The sequence below is a fragment of the Orycteropus afer genome, unplaced genomic scaffold (genome assembly GCF_000298275.1).
Source record: "Orycteropus afer afer isolate SDZICR_OR568_19922 unplaced genomic scaffold, OryAfe1.0 scaffold00346, whole genome shotgun sequence".
Classification (NCBI taxonomy): Eukaryota; Metazoa; Chordata; class Mammalia; order Tubulidentata; family Orycteropodidae; genus Orycteropus; species Orycteropus afer.
In genome coordinates, this window is record NW_006921933.1 from 2,908,960 (window position 1) to 2,920,570 (window position 11,611).

Sequence of the window (11,611 nt, forward strand, 5' to 3'; positions counted from 1 at the left end):
ATTTTATTTTCTTTAATATTTGCTTTTGTCTTCAAAATGCAAAAACAATTATTGTGTACATCTGAGTTAATATCCCAATCAAAAAAAAAAAAAAAATTCAAAGCAAAGTTAATAATCCTAAATTTAAAATTTTATAATCTGTTAATATTAATAGTTCCTACTTATGAAAACTTATTGTAAGATCACAGAAGTGGAGATATTACTGAAAACAAGTAAATCCAGTATTTAGCTAAGGAAAGAAACATCTATTAAATAATGAGGGGAAAAAAAAGAAGTAAGAGATCAGAAGCAGGATACAGAGCAGGAAAACAGAGAGGCTCCACACTTACACAAGTAATTAAAGGATCTCCACCTACCACTAGTTGTTTTCCTTCATCATATTTTTTTATTTTTCCAAGCCTTTGTGCTATTTTCCACAAGGTTAATCTATTCTTCTAGGACAGTCCATTCCACATTTACTACCAAATGTTTTTGAAGCATATTTGAGAATTAGTACACCGGCACCTAAAAGACTGATGAACACCTAAAAGACAATGTTCACACATCATTTACCTATCAGGCACTCTTGGAGCAAAACAGGATGTAGTAGAATGAATGCACAGAACATTATCAGGCCCGAGTTCCCGGACTCTCGCCTCCACTGCTTTCAGGTCTGTGCGCAGCTCGTCACCTTCCAAAACGTTTTCTATCACCACGGGCTCAAAACCTAAGCAAGCCAACCAAGATCAAAATGTCAGATCTAACTAAAATACGGGAAGATCCTGGAGCTCCAGGAAGCAAGGCTTGTCTACACCACAGCTCTAGATATTTATTAAGGTCAATGACCTCTCCTCCAGTAACAAAGACCTAGCTAGGAAGTAGTAATGGTCAAAGGCCAATAAAAGTATTGAAAGGACAGCTAGGCCACAATTAGGACCACAAATCAAGACTTTTGATACTTTGGTTAACAATATGTGAATTAACAGACTTGACAACTTTATACCACTTAAAATAAATCAGTGTTACATATTTTTAAAGCCTTTCAGTTTCTGCTACATATTCTTTTGTGAATCCCCTTGCATGAGTTTCTCTAGGATTATTCGTGGAGTTTAATTTGTAGCCCAATACTGTTCATTTCATATAATAGACTAAGGTCATTCAAAAATAACTCAAAATTCTCAACTTTATAACCCAAGCTTGATGGATGCAAGCTAACGCACTGAATGGGCATGCTCATGTACACCTGAAGTGCCCGTACCCTCGTCCTCTGATTCACACTAATAATGTTTTATGTGTCCTCCACTTACACATATTCAGCAAACATTCCTGAAGCACCTTCTATGTACCAGAGATTGCTGGTGGGCATTTTCATTGTCCTCCCATTTTAATCCTCGAAACAATCCTGTGAGGCTAGTGATAATACTCCCATATTAAAGAATAGAAAGCAAGTTGAGAATCTGTTTAATTTACCTATCTTTACAAAAAAAAATGTGAAATCTCTAACTATGATGCATAAAATATTATCTGTAACATTCTCATCTTTTACCTGCAGTGACCATGGATTTAAAGCAGGACTTCTGGTCTATTCGTGGCCATATGATATACTTGGCCTCTGGTCTCTTGTGCCGTAATGTTAAGAAACACAGGGTCAGACTCATACCAGTTGCCATTGGAACCACAAAGCAGTTGGCCACTGTATGGACACCTATGAATAAAAAGCAAAACAAATCAGTTATTCCAGTGAAAGCTAGTCTCCTTAAAGAAATGGTGGAGAGGGGACCTACTGCCACCAGGAAAGAGCCAGGAGTGAAGTGCATCCTTTGGACCCAGGGTCCTTATGATGGGATCCTCACAGGACCAAGAGACACAGAGAGACAAAGAGCTGGCACTATGAATTTGGGCTTTTCACCCCCTAACTGTGAGAGAATAAATTCATTTTTATTTTTTCTTTATTGTGATCTAGGTGAAAGTCCACAGACCAAATTCGTCTTTCATTCAGGCCGAAAGTAGAGAGGCCTTCCCTGAGGGGCTGAAAGAATCCTGTATTGAGGGGTTGAGAGGGGGCAAGCATGACCAAGGGGGCTTGCTTGCTGGCCACTAAGCAGAGGTGAGAGAGCTGCCCTGTACCAAAGGAGGGAGGGATGTGCTTTTCTCTTCAGGGGAGCCTTCCAGACTTTGTCTACCTGCCTCTTGATCCTGATCCTGAGGTGTAGTCTATTGATCCTGATCCTTAATTGTACTGTCACTTCCTTAGTAAACCACCTTTAACTATTAAAAAAAAAAAAGAAAAGAAAAAGAAATGATACATTTCTTCTATCAAATAGTAAGAATTGCAGCCCTAATGTGCCCTTTTCTGTGCTGGCTCTCAGGAAGCTCACTGACAAACTCACCCTGTAGACTTACAGCTGATTTCTATTTTACTCTAAAAATCTTTTTATATGTATCTTTTCAAAAGCCACTCATATCCTTTTAGGAAAGAGACATTAACTAAAGAAATTAGGCAAAGACGTGTATGGCTAGTCAGCCAAAAGCATTATGATTAGTATGGTACATACCAGCCAACTTTATGATGTCCAGGACTAAGGAATTGGTAATTTTGTTCAAAAGGCTAGAACCTGCAGCTTTTGGTTGCACGGCAGCAATATCCCCCGATCGTCCAATTCCATGAATGAACCTAAGCAAAAAATGGGCCAATAACTAGACAAATACATTTACTGTTCTGAGTAAACTGTTCAAATATACAAATAAAATTATTGAAAAATACCAGAAGCAAGACTTGCTTGGTACAGACATACTTCCTAATTTCTTAATAACATAAGGAAGCCTGGTGGCATGATGGTTCAGAGCTCGGCTGCTAACCAAAAGGTCAGCAGTTCAAACCCACCAGCCATGCCACAGGAGAAAAGACCTGGTGATCTGAGCTCATAAAGAGTACAACCTAGGAAACCCTATGGTTCTACTCTCTCCTATAGAGTTGCTATGAGTTGGAATCAATCAACTTGACAGTACACAATATTAATAATATGAAAATACCCTGCTAAAATCAAAACCTCGTAAGTTATATTGTTAGAGTCTCCCTTAGTTCCTCTCCACCCTATGCCCACGTACTATATTCCCACACCAAGAGATGACATCTAACTCCTCTCTACTTGAATCTGGGCTGGCCTTAGACTTGCTTGGACAGGTGGAACCTAGCAGAAATGATGGTCTAAAATTTCTTAATTTAGGGTCTAAGACTCACTATCACTTCCACTCGGCCTCTTAAAGGCTTGATCTGGGGCGCTCCCTCACAGAACCCAGCTGCCATGCTGGAAGAAGGCCAAGCCACGTGGAGAGGCCATCAGAGCTAACAGCCATGTGAATGAGTTATCTTGGATAAATGGTTCAACTGAACCTTCAGATGACTATTCTGGGCCAAAAGCAGACAGCAATTGTATGAGAGAACCAAAGCAAGAATCACACTAACCTGGTAAACCCACAAGACTAAGACACATGATCAACGGCTGCTTGAAGTCACTAAGTTTTGAGGTGGTCTGTTACGCCGCAATGGAAAATGTGACATTAAATTCTCCTTTCTTCTTTCCTTTTTCTCTAGCAATAGGCTAAAAGAGAGACTAAATTCCAATGGGGAAACACTGATGTTTCAAATACTGCAGTAACGTTAACTGAACTCTAAACTCCTTGAAAACATATACAGATCCACTCATTTTAAATTAGATGATGCTATAGTACCTAAGGTATTTGACTGCTAACCAGAAAGCTGGCAGTTCGAACCCACCAGGCACTCCTCAGAAGGAAGGTTGGGCAATTTACTTCCGTAGTGATACTGCCTCAGAAACCCAAGGCGGGGTCGCTATGAGTCAGGTCCGACTCGATAGCAGTGAGTTGTTGTTGTTGTTGTTGTTATGTGCCGTCAAGTCGGCCCCAGGTTTGGTTTTATACACTGAAAATACTGGTGAACACTCTTCAAAATCAAAAATCCTTTTATAATCTGAATGAATATTTGTAATTTACAGTCAGATGAGAAATTCTGTACACGTAGGTTATCCCAAAACACTAGTACTATACTTCATTACCATGAAAAATCTCCCATGTCCAAAGCATTTTTTCACATATACATTCAACTATGTTATCAGCCCATTCTTTACCATGAAGTTTTCATCCAAGTTAAACATTATTAGGGGACACAGCTTCTATTAAGAATGATAAAAATGTATAAAGGTGATGGTTGAACATTGATAAACATATTTAATGTCACTGAATGGTACATGTGAAAAAGGAAATGATGAATGTTGTGTTACATGTATATTTAACAAAGTTAAATAATAATAAGTGCAAATTTTAAAAAAATCTACCCAGGCATATTTTCTTTTGATATGATGGGAAGACTTGTGATTTGCATTCAAATTTCACAAAGCAAAACATACAACACTTAGTGATTGGGATCTTAAGAGCTTGCAAACGACCATGTAGATGCAACAATGGGTCTCTCCTCATTGTTCAGAGCAAAGAAGAATTAAGAAAACTAAAGATGTATGATGTATGGGAGCTCTGGTAGCATAGTGGCTAAGACACTTGCCTGCTAACCAGACGGCTGGCGGTTCAAATCCACCAGCCACTCCTCGGAAGGAAGGTTGGGCAATCCTACTTCCATAGTGATACTGCCTCGGAAACCCAAGAAGGGGTCGCTATGAGTCGGGGCCGACTCGACGGCACATAACAACAACAACAACAACAAAGATGTATGGAAACAGTTAGTCCAAGGAACTAATGGACCATGTTTACTGGTCTGACAGCACCTGGTGAGACCCTCAGGACTGGCCCCTAGTTACCCTTCAGGTCTAGAATTGAAGTCACTCTCGTGGCTTCAAGCCAAACAATAGACAGGCATATTGGTGAACATTTATTTCAAGTAGATACGCTCCTCGGAAGGAAGATTGGGTGATCTACTTCCACAGTGATATTGCCTAGGAATCCCAAGGAGGGGTCGCTATGAGTTGGACCCAACTCGACAGCACTGAGTGAGTAGTTTGATTGCAATGGTTTTGAGTGAAATAAAACTAACTCTATCTTGATTTAAAATCATAGAACACAGAGTTTTAAAAAGCGTTTATCTATATTTCACAGAAAGACTGGAGGACAGAGAAATAAATGATCAAATTTGGAACCACTAACAATTAAATGATTATTAGAATTGATGAGATGCTTTCTGAAATAACACAAAAGAAAAAAAGTGATTCAGTAATCTAAAATAAAATTTAACACAACTTTTCCTACATCTAAGAAGCTCTGGTAGTGCAGTGCCTAAGCCATCTGACTGCTGACCAGAAAGCTGCAGGTTCAAACCCATCAGCCACTCCATGGAAGGAAGATGAGGAATGTAATTCCGTAAAGATTTACCGCCTTGGAAACCCAATGGGGGTTGCTATGAGTTGGAATCGACTCAATGGCAGTGGGTTTCCTGTATCTAGTGCAACAAAGCAAAGTGTTTATAAGACGGGATTCAGTTTAGATGCAGATGAACATTTTAAACCTCTAACTATAAATCATTCTCCAAAAGCCCTGCAACATTAGAAAGGAGATATGGAAAATTATAATCAACCTTAACATAATTGAGTCCATGGAATATTTTAAACTCTTACAACCAAATAGGTTTATTGAACATTCTTAACAAGACATATAACCAGTGTTGTTAATCGCCTGATTCTACAACCTGAGAGGGTCACCTGCACACAAGAGAACTCTGAAAAACACCTGCCCAGATAAATTGTTTGCATCGCCATGGAGAAGCAGGTGAACACAGATGTGGCTACTGCCACCGTTTTTAACCAAAACCAGGAAAAAAGAAATCGTTTTCACATACTACATAAAAAAGCAAAGATATCACTTTGAGAACTAAGATGTGCCTGACCCAAGCCATGGCATTTTCAATCACCTCATATGCATGTCAAAGTTGGACAAGAAATAAGGAAGACCAAAGAAGAACTGAGGCATTTGAATTATGGTTATCGATGAAGAACACTGACTACACCGTGGAATGCCAGAACAAACAACTCTGCCGTTGCAGCCCAGCCAGAACGCTCTGCAGAAGACAGGACCACGAGACTCTGTCTCACGCACTCTGGACATATCATCAAGAGGGACCAGTCCCTGGGGAAGGACATCATGCTGAGTAAAGGAGGGGGCGTCAGTGAAAAGCTGCAAGACCTTCAAAGAGATGGATGGCCACAGTGGCTGCAACAATGGGTTCAAACAGCAACGCTTGTGAGGATGGCAGAGGACCAGGCAGTGTTTCATTCAACAGCACCTAACAACACAACAACATAAAAAACACACCTGTAATGGCGACGAGCAACCAGTGCAGATGCCACTCTCCCTTCCCTTTCTCCCACACCACAATTGCCCAGGAAATTGTTGCTATCCATGATGGCCAGCTCATGCAGAAAGAGTTCGAGTGTACTTTCATCCCAGCCATCCTCTGGACATTTGCCCTTAAAAAAAAAAAAAAAAAAGCTTACAATTACATTGAAGCCTTATAATTTTCTACAGCCCTACACTTCAATGAATTTTTAAATGTTTTAATGTGCATTTTAACATGCCACTTGCTTTCTAAAATTTACAGGTAAGTCCAGCACTATGAGAACTCAAATATAAAAAGTTTGTTACATTTTGATTATAATTAACTACAGCTTGAGAGAAGTGACAATAAACGCATGGGATGAGGTATCCTCAGATTTCAATGTTTCAGTAAATTAAAGTAACCGAAAACCTTTATTGGTGCTTGGTTTATTCCACATCCTTTAGGAAGCCTCTTCAAGCTAGGGTGTCCTAACTAGGGGGTGTCAAAGCGGTGGAATTAAAAGTCAGGGATACTGGCACGGTAGGAGGAGACCTGTGAAATTCTACAGCAGCATTCGCTGGAATCAGTATACCGCAGTTTACAAACATAACGTGTTCCCTGCGGCCTTGGGGGTGGTCAAACAGGAGAACTTTGGCCTTTACGCAAACACAATCAACTTAACTGGGACGTTTCCTCATTTCCGCTTCTCCAAGTTAGAAACAGTGCGCAAGACTTAGATCCTAAACACCCTTAATTAACACCGCCTGGGTTTCGTTGGCTTTGCCACGGATATTGAGAAGCTAAGCGCTGCTAGTTAATGCAGTCCGAGTCAAGCTGCAAAAACTCTGGAGACAGGTGTTAACCAGCAAAGCGCAGAACTCAGCACCCAACACAACCACGGGCTCTGGGCGGCAGGCACTTCGATACCTTCTCCAGAAGCAGCCGTATGAGGTGCTCATGCGAGCGGCGGGCCTCACAACCCTGCCGCACGTAAGCCGGCGACACCAGCCGCTCGCCTGCTGCGAAGCTCTCGCGGTTCATGACGGTGACGGCGGCGCACGGTGGGTACGCAGGAGAGAGTCTGCACCCCCCGGGACCGAACGGAACCAGGATGCAACTCGCGGCCCAGCCGGTACGGCAAAGCGTTGGGACAAGAAGCCCTATCTCGCTATCGCACCAGTGCGAGAAGAACCAGCTGGTGTAACAAGAGGATTTGAGCATGCGTAGTAGAGTCAGCTCCTTTCGTCTCAGGCTGGAGAAAAAGGAGGTGCTGAAAACTAGCCCCGCCCCCCTGCATCTGATTGGTCTAGTTAAACCCTAGTGTTACTTGGAAGGAGCTAGGAGGACTCTCGCTCAGTCGGATGGGGTTTGAAGAAAGAAAGTTTTACTTTTTCTGTTCCAGTACTGCTAGAGAGTTGCGGTCTGCGCACAACTCCATCATACCTCACATCGTGTTTGTCAAATTCAAGAACGTTTCATCCTTCACTTCACACGTTACAGCATTTATTATTCCCGAGCAACGCCATGTAAAATAGCAATGCCCCACTCCTTTACTCCTTCACGTAACAGAATTATTATCGATAACACTTATCTCCAGAGGACAGAAATTTGTTAATTTACACCACTGCCACTTAGGATTGCATACTCCTTGGGGGAAGGGCCTTGGTTTTTGCTGCAGTATTCCCACGGGGTACTGTCTAAGGAATTTGCCTGCTAACCAGAAGCTGGCAGTTCGAACCCACCAGGCATTCCTGGAAAGGAAGAATGGACAATCTACTTTCATAGAGATACTGCTTTGGAAACCCAAGGAGGGGTGGCTATGAGTCCGAATAGACTCAAGGGCAGTGAGTTTGGAGTTTTTCGGTATCCCCAAACCCCTGGAGCAGTGGCCCAAATATTAATTAAAAACCAAACCCTTTGCTGTTAATAGACTCTGACTCATAGTGGTCCCACGTGTATTAGAATAGCACTGTGCTCCATATCGTTTTCCATTGATGTGATCTTTCAGGAACAGATTGCCAAGCCTTTCTTCCAAGGCAACTCAGGGTGGATTCAAACTGTCAGCCTTTAAGCTAGTAGCCACACATTTAACTGTTGGCCCTACCCAGGGACTTCAAAGAAATAATAAAGACCCAAACACAGGGTCACAGAAAACAAAGATGTTGTTGTTGTTGTTGTTATGTGCCGTCGAGTCGGCCCCGACTCATAGCGACCCCTCCTTGGGTTTCCAAGGCAGTATCACTACGGAAGTAGGATTGCCCAACCGATTTTCAAAAGCCAAAAGTGGCTTCTGTGATAACACTGAGGTAGGAAGAAGTAGTTAGTCCCAGAGGTCGGGAAGACTGCAAGGGGGAAGTGTAGGAGGAGATGAACACAACAAAAAGCACCAGAGATGGAGGAAGGGGGTCAGACTGTCCAAAGGAATTCTGCGGTGCATTCTGCAGGGAGGTACCCACCAGCCACTCCTCGGAAGGAAGGTTGGGCAATCTAGTGAGCTAGGAGCTCTGGTAGTGTAGTGCCTAAGGCACTTGACTGCTAACCAGAAGCTGGCGGTTCAAACCCACCAGCCACTCCTCGGAGGGAAGATGGGGTAATCTACTTCCACAGTGATACCGTCTGGGAAACCCAAGGAGGGCTCGCTATGAGTCGGGTCCAACTCGATGCCACATAACAACAACAGTGATACCATCTCAGAAACCCAAGGAGGGGTGGCTATGAATCGGATCTGACTCTATAGCAGTTAGCTTGTTTTTTGTTTGTTTGTTTATGATGTACACTATAGAGGAAATGCCCATCTTTGGCTTTCTCATGGAATTCTTAGTAAAATAGCCTTTTGCTGTTAATCTAGTATGACATTGGATCCATTTTGAGGATGCCTTGAAGCACTAAATTCTGCTTTAGGGGTGGGTGCCTAGTGACTTAAAGGCAGTTCAAGAGCTCTGATCCTTTCTGATAGACACTTATAAGGGTGAACATATTCCTGTGTGCTAGGCATTACTACAGGAGCTAATAAAATCCTCCCAGTCACCCCAGGAGATAGAAATTATTATCTTCATCCGGAGTACAATTGAAGTAGCTAAGCCTCAGAGAAGCCAGGTGAGGTCATACTAGGTAAGCTCACATTCAAGGGCAATAGCCAGGCTTTGGACCAGGCTGTTGGCTCCAGAGACTGCTTCTTAACCACTCTCCCATACTGTCAGAGCCAGGTGACATTTCATGGGTTGGCCTCAGGGCCTCAGGCAGTCAGCTGCCACACCCAAGGCTGGCCATTAAAACCCACCAGCCGCTCCTCACCCGGTAGCTGGGCTGTCTCTTTTCGGAAGGAAGATGGGGCAATCTACTTCTGTAGTGATACTGCCTCGGAAACCCAAGGAGGGGTCACTGTGAGTTTGGTCCGACTCGATGGCACACAACAACAACAACAGCAAAGCTTTATGTAAACCAAATCACTGCCGTTGAGTCGGATCCCACTCATAGAGACCCCTCCTTGGGTTTCCGAGGGCAGAAAAGCCCAACCCACCCCGACTGGTGCCAGGATTGTTTGATGCTGAGCCCCAATAGCATGTAAGAAAACAGAAGGCATCCTTGAATGCTCCACTCACTGTAGCAGCTATCAGCAAGTCTTGTCATCCTTCACTTTCACCTCCTTCTCTCCACTTCCCACACCACCATGTGGTCCAGGCCTCTGAGATCTCCCGCTGGACAACTCCCTCCACTTTTGCTCATCCCTTCCTCCCAGTCCAGTCCCCACTCAGCAGTGAAAATGATCTTCTGGGTATACATCACATCACAACACTCTTCTGCTCAGAACCCTTCAATGCAGTCTTCCCATCACACTGAGCCTACAGTCCAGACTCCTTTGGTGTTGCTGTTAGTTGCCATCCAGTTGGCCCCTGACGCACAGCATCCCCATGACAACAGAACAATACACTGCCTGGTCTCACACCATCTCACTGATGGGCTGTGGATTCGACTGTTGTGATCCACAGAGTTTTCATTGGCTGGTTTTCAGAAGTAGATTGCCAGGCCTTTCTACATAATCTTAGTCTAAAAACTATGCTGAAATCTGTTTGGCATCATAGCAACACACAAGCCTCACTGACAGAGCAGTGGTAGCTGCACAGGAGGTACATTGGCTGGGATTTGAACCCAGGTCTCCTGCATGGAAACTGAGAATTCTACCACTGAACCACCGCTGTCCCCCTCTTTACCATCACCTATAAAGCTTTGCAGGAGCTCTGGTAGTGTAGTGCCTAAGGCATTGGAGTGCTAACCAGAAGACTGGTGGTTCAAACTCACCAGCCACTCCTCAGAAGGAAGGTTGGGCAATCTACTTCTGTAGTGATATCGCCTTGGAAACCCAAGGAGGGGTTGCTATGAGTCGCATTTGATTCAACAGCAGTGTGTTTGGTTTTTTGTTTTTATAAAGCTTTGCAGGGTCTGGCCACTGCGGGCAGGGCCATCTCCTCCTTCAATTCACTAGGCTCCTGCTCCGCTGATCTTATTAAATACCATGAAACACACCATGTTTTTCTTTTCCCACCTCAGGACCTTCCCACGTGCTGTGCCTGCTGCTTCACTGCTCTTACTGTCCTCATTTTGTGTGGCTGGCTCTTATGTTCCCTTCACTGTAAATGTCACCTCCTCCTAGAAGCCTTCCTAACCTCCTTATCTCAGTAGAAACCTAGTTTTAAATAAATGTCATATATATTCACTTCAATTATTTTACATGGTTATTGCTTATTTAATGCCCAGGTTGGAAGTTTCTGCAAGATAGGGACCTAGACTATTTAACTACTCTTCCCAGTGCTTAGCACAGTGTCTGGCACATAGTAGGCATTCACTAAATATTAGTTGAATGAAAAAACGACAAAAATGAGTATCAAACATACCAATTATCTTAGGAGGAGTTCTCTAGAGAAGCAAAACCAGTAAAGTTGATATATGAATTTACAGAGAGATTGATCTCAAGGAAATGGCTCATGAGGTTGTAAAGGCTGGCAAGTTCCCAAGTTCATGGGTCAGATGTCAGGCTGGAGGCTTCTCTGACTCACAAAGCTACAGGGGCTGATGAAATCAGATGAGCCCAAAATCATCAGGTAAGATGGCAGGCTGCTAGCTCACAGGCTACTGTAGCAGACACATCCCAAGATCAGCAGGCAATACAAGAGGGTGCAGGCTCAAGTCCAAAGAACTAGAGATCAGATGATGACAAGACACATACACGATCCAGATGGAGCAAAAACCGAGAGAACTTTGTCAGAACAAATATATACATATATTGTTGTTGTT

General features: G+C 43.1%; 1 protein-coding gene across 1 annotated transcript in view; it reads right to left on the minus strand.

Moving 5' to 3' along the window:
* Positions 1-7,540, minus strand: part of SEPSECS (Sep (O-phosphoserine) tRNA:Sec (selenocysteine) tRNA synthase) — an 82,697-nt gene extending 75,157 nt beyond the window's left edge. The window contains 7 exon segments of the mRNA XM_007952562.2: positions 553-706; positions 1,526-1,684; positions 2,535-2,653; positions 6,316-6,470; positions 7,247-7,413; positions 7,416-7,479; positions 7,481-7,540. Of these exon segments, the coding sequence (XP_007950753.2) occupies positions 553-706; positions 1,526-1,684; positions 2,535-2,653; positions 6,316-6,470; positions 7,247-7,413; positions 7,416-7,479; positions 7,481-7,540 (878 nt within the window).
* Between the last annotated feature and the right edge of the window lie 4,071 nt (positions 7,541-11,611).